Here is a 19,820-nt window from a genome sequence, read left to right as displayed (position 1 = left end):
ATTATTTTTAAGGAGTTATTCTATGAGACTCAGAGTTTTCTGATGGCATTATTTTCCCCTGGGAACAGGGGTGAAGAAAAAGCATTCTTCCCCCCTACAAATGGTTTCTCTACAATATAATTCAACCATCCAATTTCCATTAAGTTGTGTGGGGTTTTTTTTAAAGGATAGAGAAGGAATAGAAACCAACTGTTATCTTTGATAACCTCTGGTTAACTTACGAATAGTGGGTTTGTTGTTTTTTGGTAAGGTCATTGGAAACCACCGATAAGTGACAGACTTGAGGAATTTAGTGGAACGGAAAACTACCAATTCCCATTGAGATGAGAGCTTGAGCATTTAGGATTGGAAAAGGTGAAAAGGATATTTTGCTAAAACAAGAATATGCGCTCACCTATACAGCTGCTGCAGCTGAAATGATGGCATCCTCTAATCGTTAGGTACCTCATTAAGGACTTATTATCTACATTAATCATTGCCTTAAAGCAAGTTGAACTCCAGATGATAAAAGTCTCATGTCTTCTGCTTAAATGTTAGGCCAGTCATTGCTGTTTCACATGGCTGAATTTGAAATATTTTCACATATGAACAAAGAAGGTTGCAGGAACATAGGGAAAGGCTTACTTTTCCTTGGTTCCTGCCAAGAATTTGTTTGGTTTTGGGGTGTCCACAAGCCAGACATAAAGGCAATAGTTCCTCCCTCATTTGGGGTTTTTCCAACTCCTTGATCGAATGATTTGTTCATTCGTTCTTGCTCTACTTTTTGCAACTCTCTGATCTTCTTTTAGAGATTGGGCTACCAAAATTATACATAATATTATTGGTCTTGCCATAGATTTATACCTAGGCAGCATGATGCTGGCTGTTTCATTTTCCATTCTTTTTCTAATCAACCCTAACATGGATTTTGCCTTCCTAACACCACTGCACACTGAGCTGATATTTCCACTGAACTGCCTATCATGACCAAACATCTCTTTCCTGAAGAGTTAGGATATCATTATCTTCTTATTCTTCATTTCCAATGTGCATCGCATTATACTTTACTTGCTTTAAAAGCTTACTTGCAATTTTGGCAAATTTGGTGAGAGTCTGTTGGAACTTTGCATAGACTGATTGAGTTTTCAGATAATAATGATTTGCCCACCTAACTGACTGCAGATCATTTCTTCATGTTAAATAGCACATGTCTCAATACAAATCCTTGTGGGGTACTCATTGTGTAAAGGGTGCCCTGGCCAATCTAATCCATCTAATTCATCCGGGTGCTTAGCTTTCCTTTAACCTTTCTCAAATCTTTGTAGCTTGGAGGACTGTGATGCTTTGTCACTACGATTCCTTTTGCTCCTACCTGTGGTTAGCTCCCCACTACCAATCACCAATCCCTATTGCAGTAAACTAGAATATAAGAGCCTGCCTTCAAAAATAGGGTGTGTCACATTGTCCCACAGTTATTTCAATCCAGCCAACTGCTTCATTTGCTGCTATGAACTGTACACATCAGTTACATCACCTATGCCATGAAAATGTTAGAACTACTAACATTGGAGGGGGAAAACCCTAAATGCCATTTCATCTCCTGAAATATTAAATGAACTGATAATAGTAATTAAGGTGTAAAAAAAAAACCCCTGACTGGAACATTTATAATTATGTTCTCATTGTTCTTTCTTTTTGAACGTTACACCTTATAAATTATGTTCTTGACATTCTGTGGAACATTTTGTGCAGGCTAGGACTGCACATACCTACATCAATTTTAAACTGTTGCCAATAGTATAGTGAGCATAAATATACCTAAACTGTTGTCGTTCCTGATTAGAGTAAATTTATAGCCTAGTAAGCAGATGCATATTTGGTTTCAAGGGTAATCAAAGTGCTTTTCTGTTGTCCTGACTTAACGCAGGGATTACCCAAATATTCTGTCAAAGATTTGCCAAAAGAATCGGTAATTGGTTTGACTTCTACATCTCTTGTTGATTTCAAGATGTCAGTGTTACTTGCAGGATATGAGTTGGCCATCACAAATATCACATCACAAGCAGGATAACTGTATTGCCTCACGTCAACCCCAAACAGTGTTTTCCACAGTAATTTATTAATATATTTGTAACAGTAAACTAAGAGGATTAGAGAAACAAAAAGAAGCTTCTAATATTTAAATTAGTTCACACAGTGTGCCGCTAGTCATCAAATATAGAAAACAGATGCACAGTGCACACAAGCATGAATGAGGTCTTAGAAATATACCTGTGTTTCATATGGAAGTCATCTCCCACTGTCATTTTAAGGTGCTTTGGTTGGCATGAATGCACTTCTAGCAGCCTGACGACTCAAATGGAAGAAAAACACAGTTTGGAACAGGAATGGGGTACCTGTGGCCATCTAGATGATGGAAGTCTGGATTCCAGTTTCTCCATCCCTGGCTTACAGAAAGATGACAACGTATATTAAAGCACATTATCCCAAATAATGATGGCTAAACTGCCAATCATTGGGCAACCATAAACATATTTTGCTTTATTTCTCATTCTAAACAATATCAGTTGTGACATTTAGATCGGATTAGACTCCTGAAACATGTGTTCTATGCAGCTGACTGGCTAAAAATCAATTGTGTATAGTTCTCCCAGCTTTTCCTTCCCTGTACAGTCTTGCAGGTTCCATAACCTAGCAGGATTTGTGAGGAAGGAAGGAAGGAAGGAAGGAAGGAAGGAAGGAAGGAAGGAAGGAAGGACAGGCATTGCTGCTCATCTGAAGTGAGGACAAACCAGGACGGACTTCTTCAGTAGCGATAGCATGTCAAAGTGCAAGTAGTTAAATAGGTACCACTCAGGCAGGAAGGTAAACAGTGTTTCCGTACGCTGCTCTGGTTCGCGAGAAGCGGCTTAGTCATGAGGGCCACATGACCCGGAAGCTGTATGCCGGCTCCCTCCGCCAGTAAAGCGAGATGAGCGCTGCAACCCCAGAGTTGTTCACGAGTGGACCTAATGGTCAGGGGTCCCTTTACCTTTAAGTCAACATTACCTGCACCACACATATAAAATTAAACCCAATAACAGGAAGCCATATCAATTTATAGTAAGGTCTATTATAATAGTGCCTTCACTATCAAGCTGTGAATGACTGGTTGATTCTCAACAGCAAAATATTATCCCTAGTCATCTTTTGTCATGGGACAGCTGGCATAACTGAAGATTCCTGGTTCAGACCCCACTGAGGTCACTAGTTGACCTTGGGCAAGTTCATTCTTCAGCTTAAGTGACGTCGCAGGTTTGCAGTGGGGATAAAAACACTTCATGCACTAAGGAGGGCTGCAGAAATTATTAAAAGTCCTTATTTTTATTACTGATGTAACATGACTTCTCAGTTTGTTCTTTCTTTTCTCCCCCAGGTGTGATAGCCGTCGTGATATTCATCCTGCTTTGCATTGCTGCCATAGCTGTACGGATTTATAAAAAAAAGAGTGTATATAAAAAAAAGGAGGTGAAAGGATCAGAAAAGGAGGACAGTGCTGAGACTGCACTGAAAAGTGAACTCAGCATGCAAAACACAGTCAACGAAAGTCAAAAGGAGTACTTCTTCTGATTCACATTTATGATATAGTTTATTAATAATATCAATGATGTGACTTCCTTGCTAAGCCAGGGGCTCTCAACGGACAAAAATAAAAATTAAAACGCTGTTGCACTCGAAGGACAAGCAAAATGGCTCTGAAACCTATTAAACTGCGTATGTTCAGTTTCACTGATTGCGATGGGAGGCCTCTTTAAATGACATGCATTCCTTAGCTATTATAACGTAAATGCATTTTATGTAACAGTGAATTAGATATTGTAACCAATTTCATTGTTGGTAGTTTTCGGCTGTTCTGCTGTGACTTTCTAGAACGGAAGTTTTAACGTGCATTCTGAACATGGGCTTTGAATGGGGGAAATCGTAACACAGTTTTGTTTCTCCCTCCCCTCCCCTCCTTTCCACTTACCCCCTACCCCAGCTCTTTAGCAGTGTTGTTCAAATGAACTGTAATGTTTTCTTTTAACCATTTGGGTTACAATCCAAAGCAGAGTTCAGCACAGTTAATTGAGACCGTTGAATTAATATTGTCTGAGAGTGCCTACGTCTGCATTGGATTCCGAACCTGATATAATACTTACTTTCCAGTAATCAGCTCAAATTACTGATATTGAATATGTTGTTTCCATTCATGGCTGACCAGTTCCAGTGTTTGTAGTTTAAGATGCACACACACACACACACACAAAACACAACCCCATGCTGTCTTCTGCATCATTTTTGCCCCCAAGTCAATGTGTATTACTCTCTGAGGAATACTGAGACTGAACATAGAACACAGTTCATCTACAGCAGGGGTTGCCGAATTTTGGGGCGGCCAGTGGGCACGTGCGACAATTTGATAAAGTGCCATGGGTGCCAGTCACAAAATGGCTGCTGTGAATGGTTTAGCTTGTCTCAAAATGGGGTGTGTGTTAATGACATAATGGCTACCACAACCCAAGGAGAAGTTAAAAAAGGCTGGACCACAAAATGGTGTGTTCATGTTTTCCTCCCATCAACCACCCCATCTGTGGTGAAGAAAGGCAGCTATATTAGCTGCCTCCACACCCAATCTAATGGAGAAGTTATTTGCACATCTTCTCTGTTCAGAGCAGTTGTCAGGATGGAGATCCAATGAAATGGGGGGGGGTATTTAAGGGGGTGTATTCAAAGAGGAGAAGGCTGACCCAGTGCAAACACGAACTGAGCAGCAAGAGCAGTCAGTCTCTTGTGTATTGTGGATTTTGAAGGATAATTATTGTGACCATTCACAGTAGAAGATACTGGCAGGCACACTAGTGCCCATGGGTGCCATACTGGCAAACCTTGCTTGATGAGTAGTGATCTCATAACAAACTGTGAGTGTCAGCTTGGTTGTAACCCATGCTGAGTTGATTTTTCAGTGGCTCAACTGAATGAAATTTCATTGTCTAAGAAGCCAGAGCTTAACTCTGAGTAATAGCATCCCCGTATGTTGTAACAATAACTTTTGACTTATATCTGCAGGCAGGTTGTATTGGTAGCAGCAGGTTACAACTTTCCGTGCATTTTTATTTTTATTTTATTTTTTTTGCAAAAACATGGTAACCACAAAAGGCAAGCAAGGTTCTAGAATTTATTTAGGAGAGAGAGAAAGAGTGAATATTTCAAGCCTTTCATTATCTGAAAGCTGTGTTAGGAAGATTTCAGATTCTTTAGAGACCAAGGTTGTAGTTGCAAATTCTGCTAGCACTGTTGGAAACTCCATCACTATGGTAAAATCCCAGATTGGAGCAATATGTGTCTGAATACTGGAAACTTGCAGACAGGGCCACTGCCAGTGTCAGCAGTCAGAGGCAAATAATACAGACCAGAGGTATTACAGGTAAAATATAAAATGCAGCAACTGTGAGTCCAGATGAAGCCAGTTACATGATCTAAGATGCTGTTGTCATCAGGTTGTGGAGCAGACAAGGCAGGACACACTGTGTGGCCACTCACAACCATGAGTTGTTCAGATTAAGGAACCAGCCTTGGATCAACATTATACAGAGCCAGTTAGACATCTGTCGGTTCCTTAAATCACCTGGTTCATTTGAGCTGATGAGTACCACTTCTAGCCATTTTATAGATCTGCAACATAGCAAAAACAAGCTAATAACTACGTCATTATGAGAGTTGCCCTGATGACACAGGGTTGGCCCTAGACCCAGCTGACAAGAGTCCCCAGTTTGAGTTTCATGGCACCTTACAACAATCACTTGACTGCCCTTCTCCCAGAAAAGAAAAATTGGATGGGAAGGGGCCATTGGCATGTGAAGCCAGAAGTCAGGTGCAAATCTCATTAGTATGCAAGCTCCTAAGGTTGAACAGCTCCTATGTCACTAGTGATATGTGTGAATGAAATTTCATTATACAGTGGTGCCTCGCAAGACGAAATTAATCCGTTCCGTGAGGCTCTTTGTATAACAGTTTTTTCGTCTTGCAAAGCAAGCCCATTGACAGCTTAGCAGATTAGCAGCTTTTAGCGATCAGCTGTTAAGCGGCTTATCAGCGGATCAGCTGATAAGCGGCTTAGGAAAAGGGGGGGGGGGAAACCCGCAGGAACTCGCAAGACATTTTCATCTTGCGAAGCAAGCCCATAGGGAAATTCGTTTTGCGAAGCGCCTCCAAAACGGAAAACCCTTTCGTCTAGCGGGTTTTCCGTCTTGCGAGGCGTTTGTCTTGCGGGGCACCACTGTACAAAATTAACAGAATATGGGTTAACAGTTAAGCATTATGCATAGAAAGCAAGGTACTGACCCACAGTAACTTACTGACTCTCTGCCTCAGCAGTCCCCAAATTATAGACCTAGCTCTTTCTCTCTTCATCTTGCCCTGTCCCAAAGTTTGGACACTAGCAATCTTAACTACAATAGTATATGTGGTCTGGACTTGCTCTTCTGTGCAGTATTCATCATTATGAACTCCCAGGTTGCCCCTAAATGGGCTTACTTACCATGAAATACATGACAGAAAGCCAAACAATTGGTTGGGTTCTTGAATGCATAAACATTGAAGAACATTTCAAAAAAAATAATAATAGCTGAAGGTGGTTTGTGTTTTTCTTGGAACTTTTATGTGGGTATCATGTTCCTAATTCTGAAATTAATTTATATCAAAGCTGAATACTTGCAGCCCCCCCCCCGAAAAAAAATCCAGTTTGTTGGAATAAACATGAAATGCAGGCCTTCATCAACACCTCATTGGTCACAAATTCCCCAGATTCCAAAGTGCCATTGCCTATCCACTAACATTTCAGCCCTGTGTGGGGTTTTCCTCAGTCCTTACGATGAGGGTGCTTTTTCTGTTCTTCTTTCCTGAGCATTGTGCGTGAGCACACACAGAGAGAGTGAAAGAGCTTCTAAGTCAACTGTGCCCTTTTTCTATATCCTTCCATGTCTTCTCATCTGGGATTTCATACCCTAGGCCCCTGTCCCATTCAGCTTCTCAAATTCCACCTTTCTCCTTTAACAGAACTCGTTTTGTTTTTGCTCTTCCCAACAGCAACACAGGACTCCTTGTAACCCACCAACCTGCCCCAAATTTTCTCTCCCAACCAAACTGCCTTTTCATATCCTTCACAGAAGCTGCTCTGATGGTTTTACTGACCGGTCATTTATGAAATTATGGCATCACAGCAGCTCAGCCAATGGTGTGGGAGGAGAACTCACAGCTAACAGAGAAATGACGCCTTAAATCCCATTAATCTCACTATATCAACTTGAAGCCTATATCCACCTTTAACAAACACATTGTGGCAAAAGATTTTTCTGGCCAGATTCAGCTTCATCAGATGCATGACAAAAACATGTCACAATCAAAATGTGTTACTCATTTTGAAGCTGCCATATGCTTTTGCTGAAACAGACTAACATTACCCTTTTCTCCAAGGCTGAAGTTCTTGCTGATGCATCTGTTGCTTCTCTAGAATAGTCCCATATCCAACATATACAATTAATTCATGATACTTGAATGTGCTAGTACACTTGCAGCCAAACCTATCAGCTGGATGGTTAACTCTGATCTTATTTCTTTGATTATCATCCTGCCACCTTGATGTCATTCATGCTTCCGTTTTGCTATTATTATTCCGTTTTGCTTGGATCCACTTCTCTTACATGTCCAAAGAACTCAGACCATTGTGCCAGCCCCAGGTCCATTCATTTTAGGGAATGAGCTTAGGTTCTTCATTGTTTCCAGAAGCATTCATTCAAGGTTATTATACTGCTGCTGTGACTAAATTGTGTTAAATCAATCTCTTTCACTCTCAATCTCTCTCACACAAACACACTTTCCCCCCTTAGAGTGAGAATCTGTCACTAAAAATATCCAATCAGATTGTTGTCCCTTAAAGGCCAGGCACTTAAAATTGTTGCTGCCATTTTACCAACTTTCAAAGGCACCTTCTACATTATTCTTTGTAAAAAAAAAAAACCTCAACTGTGAATAAGATGAAAATCTACACTTGATTTACTACATCATTTCCCTCTAATCTCTTATATATCTGAAGTTCATGTCATTTTTTTTAAAAAAAAATCATTTTTATGTCTTAAGGAATGGTTATTTAAAGCTGCAATCCTAAACCCACCTACCAGGCAGTAAGCCGCATTGGACTCAATGGGACTTACTTTTGAGTTGATATGTGTAGGATTGTACTGCAAATATTCCTTTGGTGGAAATCCTATAAACACTGACCTGGAAGTAAAGCCTTTTAAAAAATTGGATTTACTTCTAAGTAGACATGTATGGGATTACATTGTTTTGGGTACTTTTCATAAAGGAAAGAAAATGTACCAGGAGAGTCCCTACATCTTGTGCCAGAGAGTATAGATTTAAAGGAAGGAAGGAAGGAAGGGAGAAGGTCTAAAGGATATCACATATTGTTGGTGGGGGGGGAAGGATACCTTTTTGGTTTTATCTGAAGGAGTTTAAAAGATCTAGTTTGATTGAATGCTTATTTGTCTATAGCTGTATAGTGTAAAATAACAGTTTCTTACAGGAAGCTAATGCCCATTCATATTTTGAAAGCCAGAGTTCACAAGCGCATATGTCTACCTATGTATGCATATGTTACAGGCCAGATATAAAAGATGAACTCGTTTAAATGGGCCCAGGTGAAACTAGAAGTGCCTGTTACCTTTGGGCATACGTTAATGGAAAGACTGTAAATAATGTTCTAGGTTGACCTGGGGAATGTCACTACATGCTGAGAAAGGCTTTTCTATAAATGCCTTGTCAAAGTATCAGATGTGTCCCAATAGCCATTTTCTCTTCTTCATCTCCCAAGGTTTTCTTGGATATTTCTGCATGTGCACAAATCTGTCAGGTGGGCTCAAGGTTCAGAATTTGCCTATATGACACCTACAAATTCAGAAGAAGCGAAGCAGCAGCACCTGCTCTTTTGCGTCTTCATTTATCAATATAGATGGCCAAATTCACACTGAGGTTTGTAAAGCTGTGTTTGGACTGTACCATTTCAGACTATGGTTGATGCTTACATGATCGAAAGTTCTCCATACAAAAATAATAATCATAATAATCCACAATAGAAAACTGGTGTGTCAGAGAGAAGGCTGCTAACTTAGCTAGTTCAAAGTTCTTTTGTTCTTGTTTTTTGTACGGACTGATTCCATCATGTGAGCCCCCACCTCCACTCTGCAATGGCACTTCCCAAAGGCCACACTGAAAACTGGACCTACAAAATGGTGGCACCAAACTGCACTGATCCATCACAGACCATACCTGTCCTTCCCCAGATCTTTTTGCTCCAGTTTGTAACTTATTGCCTCTCTGTTAATAAACAATCAGTTTTTAAAATAAAGTGAGGAAAATATTTTTTCAAGAATTTGTATTAAAAGTACTGAGGACGATACGATGATTCTTCCTTTTTCAAACAGTAAAAAAACATAGACATGCACACGACATACTAGTGAGTGTGGTTCTTTACACCTTTGAACTGAGCTGAACTGGTGCACATTCAGCCATGTATTGTTTGTGGTGTACATTCTGCTGACAGGCGAAATTGTGTGAGGCCCAAAACATATGGGGAGGATGTAGATGAAGCTTTGTGCTGTGGTATGAACTTCTCATTGCTGTTGCTGCTCACATCCAGTTGGTTACTCTGATGTGGTTGAAATTCCTCCATCTCACATAGAAACCTTTTGAAATGCATCCCTCTTTTGGCCAACCAGGTATTCATCAGCAGTAATCCTGATTGCACCCAAAAGGGATGTCTTAAGGCCTTAATAACATCTAGAATCCTACACTGGTTAACTCAAGGAGGACAGCTGAAAATTGCCCTCAAATTGCTTTATTCACACTTTGGCAATTTCTTTCACAATTCAGATGTGTCTATCCCTATTCCAACAATTTAGAACATTTCAAGAAAAATATCCAGCATAGCATAAAACCTTACTAAACTGGTTGATCAAGCCAGTTAGTAGGCAAGTTCTTATCTGAGAGACATGGGATATGGGTGGCGCTGTGGTCTAAACCACCGCGCCTATTGGGCTTGCTGATTGGAAGGTTGACGGTTCAAATCCATGCAATGGGGTGAGTTCCCGTTGCTCTGTCCCAACTTCTGCCAACCTAGCAGTTCGAAAGCAAACCAGTGCAAGTAGATAAATAGGTACCACTGTGGCGGGAAGGTAAATGGCATTTCTGTGCGCTCTGGCTTCTGTCACGGTCCTCCATGCACCAGTAGTGGTTTAGTCATACTGGCTACATGACCCGGAAAGCTGTCTGTGGACAAACACCAGCTCCCTCGGCCTGAAAGCGAGATGAGCGCCACAACCCCTTAGTTGCCTTTGACTGTACTTAACTGTCCATCTTACCTGAGAAAAAGTGTTGTATAGAGGTTGGTCTCTGGTGGTTGGAGAGCCCCCATGATGACGAGAGATGGAGTTCTTTCATAAAAAGATGTTCCTTAAACCAAACCCTGCACTGATATAAACATGGTACTTTTCTATGGAGAGGCTGCTCCGTTCATTTCATGGATGGAACACATTACCATTTCCTGTTAGTAATATTTAAATGAAAGTGTTGTACTGTGTACATGGCTGAACAATCCCATGACCAAAGGAACAAAAATTGCTTATCTATTAGTCCTTTTATTCAGCCAGTGGAGCTCCCCATTTAAGCTTCAGATTACTTTTTATTATATTACCGCCTGTAGAATAAAAATAATAATTATCCACTAGTTGATCTCCCATGGGTGATCGTTGAATACTTGCACAGCTGTGAACCTAACTACAGTGATGTTCTAGCCAATATTTGTCAGGATGAAAACAATGTTAAGACAGACTGGATTGGGATGTATAAGTGCAACCTAAGTGCAATATTTAAAATGTGATGACTCAGCCCACATGGTCAAACAACATGTGAAAGGAGCCAAAATTTGTGACCAATGGCCACATCTTGTCACCTGTGCTTTGGGCACATATGAGGTCTTACGCATGTATGCACATGGCACTCCTACACACAAGAGTTTTTAATATCATTGGAATAGCTGTTACTTCACCAACAACAAAACAAATAAGTATATAAAAATGGAGGAAACTGGGGACCCATTTCCCCCAAGAAAGAAATTTACTTACCCACAGCCAGGGTACACCCTTGTGCAAATTAATTGAAACAAAGCATGTTTCCTATCTTACTCGTAATCCTGTACTCAAAACAAAACGAAAAGTTAGTTGATCATTATGGTGTTGGAAGCCTGCAGCCAATAGAAGGAATGATGCGCTCACCACAATATATTGAGGTTCTACGAAAGAGAGTTATTCCAGAGCTGGAAAAGAGGTATTCTGATGGTACTGGGATACTGCAGCAGGACCTAGCCCCTGTTACACATCAAAAGTGGTGAAGAAATTCATGACAAAGTACTTGATTGGCCAGGGAATTCCCTGGACGTAAATCCCACTGAGAATTTGTGGGCTATATGCAAAAGTTGTCTCCGTACTGTAGACTTTACGACTATGGAGAAGCTCATTCAGGCGCTGGTTCAAGTGTGGTACAGGGATCTGAAAATCAACAATGACTGTTCAAAACTAGTAGACTCCATGGCAAACCATGTTCAAATGATGCTTAAAAATAGCGGAGGTCATATCCATTACTAATGTACATATATGTTAGTTTTGTACATGTATATGTGAGTTTTGTACAATAAACTACATTGTTTGTTTCAATTAATTTGCACAAGAGTGTAGGAAATTAATATCAATTAGCTTATTCATACTAATTAATTAACTGCTTGGAGAAAGCTGTGGAAAAAGAGTGCAATTTGGTAAGTGACTAATTTAAGAGGGCCTCCTGATGATACTATTCAGTAGACAATGCCCATCATCATTCCTTGATAATTGAAGTTCTCAAGTATCTACCATTCTGTAAGCAAGCTGGAGCTTGAATGTGATTTCCTACTTACACATCAGTTGGGAAGACAGGCGAACTAATGCCCGTGTACTGGAAGAAGCAAAGATCACCAGTGTTGAAGCAATGATTTGTTGGACTGGTCATGTTGTGCAGATGCCCGGGCCTTAGGGTCTGCTGTGTGTTTGCCTCCAGGTTAAATACCTTACCACCCACAGCTAACTGTCAAGAAAGTGCCCAGATCTATGGCTCCCAGTCATGTCCTAACCCAAAACCTTTTAGCATTATATAGCCAGTGGAGGAGGTTTTAGGAGAGTTGAGGTTGGGGAAGGTGTCTTCTGTGAGTCCCAAACTGTATAAAAAGTATCTTGTTGTCCAGATTCAATGAAATCCTGAACAGGAGTGGTCCTGAGGGCCTGGTGATACAGAGTGTATGTCCACACTTCCTGCCTAGCAGTTTAGCATGGAGAAACAGAACTGTCGCTGCGCAAAAAGGTTGCGTTAAGGATGAAAAATCTTTCCTGTTAAAAAGCACAGCTCATCCTCTCCTGAGTGCCGTACCAGAGCAGGCAAACTCCCGTTTAATTGAACTGTTCAGTATTTTATTAAAGAAGCCTTAATTTGGCTGCAGAAAGCACAAACGAATCCCTGGTGTTTCTGATCATTTAATGAGATTGAGCATTCTCAGGCAGAAAGGGGGGGGGGGAGATTTCAGAAATTAGTATTAAATAAAAGGATAAACAGTATGATGGCTCTGCAGACCTCTCAGAGTTTTCTTTCTCATTTTCTTTGACATTTTAGACACATGATTTAATGAATCCAATAATAGAGAGGGCAAAAGGTGGAGAAAATAAGTCAGATAATTTTTCTTTAACTTGTCCCTCAGAGGTGCATTTGTTTAGTAGTGGGTTTCATTTTCATAATGATTTTTAGTCACCAGTTGTGACACAGCATCAGTTTAATGTGAGTATCAATGAACCTAACTTTTCTTCTTCTTTTGTACAAGGAATAGAACATGTTAGATTAGGGTTATTTAAAAAATAAAATATGAGTAACGATTCTTCCCAATAGCCAATGCCAATTCAGACATCCTTTTTGCGTGCCCAGACCCAGAAAACTCCCCCCTAAAAAAATTCACACATGACTCAAATTTTGGTTTTGGTTTTTGGCAGAATTTAGGCCACAACTTTATTGATTACAGAAAGTGACTGGTTGCATAGGCTCTGGTTCGATTAGCTCCCTGCCATGCAGATAGCACTGACCCAGGGCACCAGCATAGGTCAGCCAAGGGTGAACACCTGGATAAAGCGGAAAGCTGGGAATGGGCTAACTCCACCACCCAAATGTCCCCCTGGACTCATGCACGGGCACAACCCCCTCTGAGGGGTTGACCAAACCATCGAATCCCTGGACTCCTTTAACAGAATACACTTCACATAGGGATGGCGAGAGCATTTTCCTATCCCTATCTCCTGAATCAGAGCCTATCCGCAACCTTACAAGTTGTGATGATTTGCTACGCGGCAGGCGAAACGCAAATGGCAACAGCCAATCAGCCAAGTGGGGAAAATTCCTGCCGTGCCCCTGTCCCAATGACAGATGACACATGACAGCATAGCAAGGTCAAGCGCAAAGCCCTAAAAATAGGGAGAAGTGGGTGGGTGTTCCGAATGCATGCGCCGAAAGAGGAAGCTCTGGGTCACGTGCATGGGCATAAATAGGTCCCTTGAACCATTTGGAATGCGTCCCATTGGCCAGATTGCACCCAGCTTCGAGGGACCTACCAATCGGGTGTTGTGGCTGTCCAAACGTACCCACCCACAACACAGGGTGTTGGTTGTCCAGGACTTTCCGCAATACTCCCTCTTTAAGAGAGGACCTGATTTTTGGTAAGAGATGTTGATAACTAAGCACAAAATACATATGCGGTCACTTGAGTTCTGAATATGTCTATAGGTTTGCCTACAATATGCATAGACAGGTTTCTCAATCTTTCTCCAGCATCTCAGTCTGGATCTGGAAAGAGGTCTCCTCCTCTGCAGAAGTTTGGCACTAGCTTTAACACACAGTCAAATATGGTGGACTCTGTTGCCTGTACATTCACCCCTAGAAACAGAAATGAAGCCGAGTCGGGGGTAGACTGGGTGGACTGCAATTTTTGGTGCCAGGGTTTTGTTTTTTAATATTTTTTTTTGCAATGAATTAAATGAATGCATTCAAAATTGAAGCCCTAGGTCAAAGCCTAATTTGCACTGACGTGATAAACCTGTGTCTGAGCTGTGCCACTCCAGCCTGTAGGCAGGGCCCACAAAACTGAAAGTTCCTTTGTGCAACAACAAACAAGCAAAATCCCTGCTTATAGAAAACTAGCCTGTTAGGCTAGCAGTTTGATGGTTGCTTAGATCATTTTGGCTATAATGGTCTGACATACACACAAAAACTCATGCATGCATGCAAACTCTTTGGATGGTAGTGTGAAATTACTTTGCATACTTCGAAATGTAAAAATTCCTTCCAGTAGCACTTTAGAGACCAGCTAAGTTTGTTATTGGTATGAGCTTTCATGTGCATGAACACTTCTTCAGATACCTTCTTCATCAGAAGTGTCCATGCACATGAAAGCTCATACCAATAACAAACTTAGTTGGTCTCTAAGGTGCTACTGGAAGGAATTTTTTTATTTTGTTTTGACTATGGCAGACCAACAGGGCTACCTGCCTGTAACTTCAAAATGTAGTAAGCCAGCTCTTCTATGTGGAGTGGGCCTTCTTTTCATTCTGCTGAGTGGGACTCTGCCCCAAAATCCTGCCCTGATGGCATGAGTTTCACAGAGAAATCTGAGCTAGATCTCTTTTCTTCCAAGATCCTTTGACACCAATATTTTTTCCTACCCATGTGTGAAAGAAGGGCAAGGAATCGAGCAACAGACCCGAGCTACGACCGGACTAATAATGGTCATGTTCTGAAATGGTTTGGAGTGGCATCAATAGAGGGTCTTGCACCGAACCATTTGTACTTATTCAAACACAGGCAATTTTGACTCCCTTTTCCTGCTTTCTGCGGTGTTGGGAGGTAGACTCACAGCTCTTGCAAACCTGGCATATAATTAAACCCAAGAGCTTCCTTTCTTAGGGTATCAACGAACTCTAAAATGCTGTAATTTTCCTCTTCTTTGTAATGTACTGCAAGGTTACAATAATGATAAGAACTCTGAGCAAAGCCACTTATCCCTGATGCCTCCCACCCTACAGCAACCATGTTGGAGTTGACAGTAATTGACACAGAAAGCATCCAGCATCTTCTAGGCTGATCCAAGAAGAACTAGTTATGAATATGAACCTCAAGACAGTACTGAGCTTTGACAAAACCTTGCTTCTAAGTACTTCCAGTAATTGCCGTGATTCTTAACAGTTTTTGAAATGCACCTTGTACTTCAGAGTTTTTATGTTCCTGATGTTGTAACTTGATAAAACCATTAACCTTTCCACTCTCTCTTTTCTGATCCATTCAAATGATATACAGAATAATGCTTGTGATTTATGAAGTTTAGTGAATTATTATTTGTAGAACGCTTTGAAGTTGAAAGCCTAGATATCAAGGCTAGGCAGCGTTACAATAGCACAAAGCACCAATCTCTAAGATTTCAAAAAGTGTTTCTCTGAATATGTATTAAACGAGGCTCACTTCTAACATAATTGATTTCCAACAAAGTCACACTTCTGCATAGGGAAAAATTACATGAACTTTGCATTGATTGGTGCACATGATAATCACCACACACATATAAGCCCACTTCAATGTGCACACACTGAATGTGTGAATGATGATCAGTTAGGAAAGCTTGAATAATTTGTTCTTTGCCAATTCCAATATGAAGCAACCTGATCCGCAACTTCTAATGTTTCAGATATTTGGGCCCTGAGTTGTTATGGGCTTTCAACACTAGTGTGAACTAACTGTACGTTCCACACAAATACAATATGTCTTCCAATGGTGGTTTGGCATTCACGCTATTCCCTCAAAATTATAAATGTGCTCTTGCATGCACACACATGACAATTAGGTAAGACGGAAGGAAATCTCTTTGTTAGGATATGACAGCTATTTAGTCATTTGCCCTTGCCAACTTGACGTTGATATATTTTCAAGTAACCATGAATACACACTAAGATACTAGCTCTGCCTACTTGATTTTCATTACTTCGGAAATGAGGCTCAGTGTCAAACATCAATAATTCAATAATATTGGCCCTTTCACTTTCTCCTATACTTTGTGGATCAATGACACTTGGTTACTATGTCAGCGTTGCAACATAATTAGCTCAATTAGCCACTGAATACTACTGTTGATCAACAGCAACACCAAAATTAGTACCTACATTGGCACTCATAATCATTTCATTGAAGCTTCTGTGGAAGATGCTCTCAGTTGATAACGCTCAACACTCTGCAACACTTTTCAGCAATACTGACCTCTAAGCTGTTGAGGAATTAAATAAAATGTTTGACGTGTTGTTGCCCTTTTTTATTTTACTCTTATAGGATTTGGATAATATTTTGTACCTTGTGGCTGATGGCCTTATTGGAATCTTTGATTTTGCTTTTTAGGTATGTAACGGGGTGAGCTCCCGTTGTTTAGTCCCTGCTCCTGCCAACCTAGCAGCTTGAAAGCATGTCAAAGTGCAAGTAGATAAATAGGTACTGCTCCGGCGGGAAGGTAAACGGCATTTCTGTGCACTGCTCTGGTCACCAGAAGCGGCTTAGTCATGCTGGCCACATGACCCGGAAGCTGTACGCCGGCTCCCTCAGCCAATAAAGCGAGATGAGCGGTGCAACCCCAGAGTCGACCACGACTGGACCTAATGGTCAGGGGTCCCTTTACCTTTAAGAGCTCAGTAAGGGATAGAAGTCAGAGCTGGTCTTCAGAGTATCTCAACTGCTGCTATGCTTAAGGGGGCACTGTTTCTCACTGAGATTATGTGGGGTTTCCTCCTCTTGTGTTACCAGGCAATATCTTGGGAAGAGGCAGGGCAGCGGGCCACTTAAATGAGTCAGTCACCCCCAGAGGCGGCCTCCATTTCCTTGTGGTTTATGGATGAATTTGCATCTTCTTTTGACAGTATAAGGTAAACCATGAAGACAAAGCAGACACATATAAAGTCATCCACCGCCTAGTGTGATTTCCAAATTAATCCCCAGTTTTTCTAGTTAGAAACGAACAAAGAACAGACAAATGTCACCTTTGGTTATGGTGGGTTCCCCCAGCCGCAGCATGCTTTTCTTTGTCACTTGGAAGTCCCACACTATCTGATCCCTCTACTCTTTCTCACTGAGAACAAAGTATCATCATTATAATGTATCAATTTTGTGATGTCTCATCATTTTTATAAGAATTTTTTAAACACACACACACACACACACACACACCAGTTTTCACTTTTTATTTTAAAAGCTTGGCTTCCCTGCTGCTTTCCGAAATAGTAACATAGCTGGAAGATGCACCATAGCGGAAGCAAAGGAAAGAGACCCAATGCAGCTTGATGTCAAAGAAAAAAGTGTATGTAATAAAGATGCTCTTTCAGAAATAACAAAAGCTTTTGCTTGTAATGTTCATGGGGAAGAGAAATTCATATGTATGCTGATATTTTTTAATGTTAAAATAATAATATATCAATCCACAAAAAAGATAGAATCATAGAGTTGGAAGAGACCACAAGGGCCATCGAGATGTTCCATAGAGGTGACCATATTGCATGTTTGATCTTTACTATTCATTTCCCAATCGTCCTCTCCCTTCCAATGTTGTCCTTACAACGTTGACCTTCTAAAAATGTTCCTTGTTGTTAAATAACTTCATACTTACCACCAGACGTTCACATCATTCATGTCTGCATACACAGCACAAAATAGAAAATAAAATGAGGTTAAGCCAGAGGGGAAAAGCAAAGGGAGGGAGAGACTCCAGCATCCCGGTGCCTAGGCTGGGTTGCTGCTATCTTTCCATTTACACAACTAACAAATCAAATTACAGCAAAATTTTGCAGTGTTGAGTGGTTCTCTTTCAGGGTTGCAGCAAGCAAGCCATGTTTTCCCCTCTCCCCCCAAGATATTTCATTCTAGTCACCTCCTCAAAAATAAAAATAAAAATAGTCAAATAGTATTGCATGACTACTGGGCATGCTTAGATCTTGTGTGTGTGTGTGTGTGTGTGCAGAGCCGTCTTTCTCATACAGCTTAGTGGTGCGTTGCGCCAGGGTGCCAGCCTCTCAGGGGCACCCCAGCGAGTGGGGGAGCTGCCCGGCTTTGCCAGTGGCCTCCCCTTAACTGCACGCCAGCCAGCTGCTCCCCGTCAATCATATGGCTGGTAGGTGAGCAGCTTGCCTCCCAAGCCTCCTCAGGAAGAGAGCGATCCCCACAGAGGCTTAGGATGGAAGCTGCCCCCCCCCCATGGCTGGCAGAGTGTAGCTCCCCCCCCCCCCGCTACCCACTATCCATGGTAATTTGGGGGCGCTGGGTGGATATTTGCACCCCGGTGCCGCATCTGCTAAAGACATCCCTCTCTCTCTCTCTCTCTCTCTCTCTCTCTCTCTCTCTCTCTCTCTCTCTGTGTGTGTGTGTTCCCCCTGCTATTTTTTTAAAAAAAACATGTTGCTGTTGCTGACAAGGGTGTGGCCATCACACACAGGGCCCCCGGACGTTTGACGGTCTATTGACCCTGTGCCGCCACTGCGATTGCTTTTTCCGCTGCCACCACCCCGTATCTCACTGGGACACACAGAGTCCAGTCAGTTGTTAACATAAACAAATAATCAATTTTATTTTTAAATGCAGGAACAAGCTTATGGTTTCAGTTAATTTTTCTCTTGACAGTTTCTTATTCTTAGTTCCTAACAACTCCAAACTGATTATTCCAACTATCTATCTGACTCCACCTAACAATTCCTCTCACTCTCTCACAATACAACTCTACCAACCCACACCTAAACCTCCCTCTTCCTTCTTCAACTTCCAAACCTCAACTCTCAACTCCCAAACCTCAGCTTAACTCCCAAACCTCAACTCAACTAACTTTCAAAACCTCCCACTCTAACTTTTATTCCCCCCCCCTTGCATTCTCACTGGCCAATCACATCACACCTATTTTAACCCTTTCCTTATTACCCATCCTAGGAAGCAAACACCACAAAGGGTGATTTAACAATCTGCACAAGTGATAGTTAAATATGAAGAGTGGAATCAGGCTCCTAAGAGTCCTGCAAGTTTCTCCCTCCTACAGTCGATTTGTGTGAGCATCTTTATTTAATCCCAATAAATCATGGAACTGGATTTATCACACAGCCATCGTCTCTGTCATCCCCATCATTGTCCTCTGGAAATCTAGGAATTCCCCCAAGCATTGAGACGTCACTTAGCTGGAGATGCTGTTATTTTGACTAAATAAGGTTCCATACTTGAAAATGGATTCACCATTAGCCAGTGGTGGTTGGTAGGCAGGTGGAGAGGTCAACAGAAAGTGGACCCATGGCCAATGACTAGCAAAGCCAAGTAATTCTGCTTTTGTCCTAATCCTACTCACTGCTGAGTTCTACAAAGAGCACATGTTTATGAAGTTTTTAGTGCTCTGCAGTTCCCCTCAGGTTTGTTTTAAATCACAACTGGCCATATTACTTCAGTAAAGAAACAACTCAAACCTGTCCATTCTGAAGTAAATCTCAGAACATCTAATTGGGCTTGTATCCAGGTGTAGAGGATCGCAGCCTAAAGGCATTTAATAAATAGCATTGTTTGGATTCTGTAGTGCTAAACTGATGTACAAGGCACTTCTCTCTTTCACTCAGATAACTGAAGACACACAATTATAAGTGTGATCATATATT

At 41.3% G+C, this 19,820-nt stretch overlaps 1 protein-coding gene and 1 long non-coding RNA gene across 7 annotated transcripts in view; one reads left to right on the top strand and one right to left on the bottom strand.

Moving 5' to 3' along the window:
* The window catches only part of CNTNAP4 (contactin associated protein family member 4), a 279,669-nt gene extending 275,732 nt beyond the window's left edge, over positions 1–3,937 (top strand). For 3 of the 6 annotated variants that reach the window (XM_081880313.1, XM_081880312.1, XM_081880314.1), the window contains exon 24: positions 3,395–3,937. In XM_081880313.1, the coding sequence (XP_081736439.1) occupies positions 3,395–3,588 (194 nt within the window). In that variant the 3' untranslated portion in view covers positions 3,589–3,937. Of the gene's footprint in view, positions 1–250; positions 721–1,906; positions 2,089–2,652; positions 2,760–3,394 lie in introns of those variants that run through there. The other 3 variants (XR_014161099.1, XR_014161100.1, XM_081880315.1) reach the window with 3 other exon arrangements.
* A 14,795-nt stretch (positions 3,938–18,732) lies between these two features.
* Positions 18,733–19,137, bottom strand: LOC309352229. Its single transcript, XR_014161170.1, has 2 exons — positions 18,998–19,137; positions 18,733–18,964 (listed from the first exon to the last, which is right to left on the bottom strand). It is a non-coding gene; the product is annotated as an uncharacterized lncRNA (long non-coding RNA).
* Between the last annotated feature and the right edge of the window lie 683 nt (positions 19,138–19,820).

Source organism: Podarcis erhardii (assembly GCF_964252035.2).
Source record: "Podarcis erhardii genome assembly, chromosome: 11".
NCBI classification, from domain to species: Eukaryota; Metazoa; Chordata; class Lepidosauria; order Squamata; family Lacertidae; genus Podarcis; species Podarcis erhardii.
Note: the sequence above shows the minus strand (reverse complement) of the source record. Positions and strands in the feature narration are given on the sequence as shown.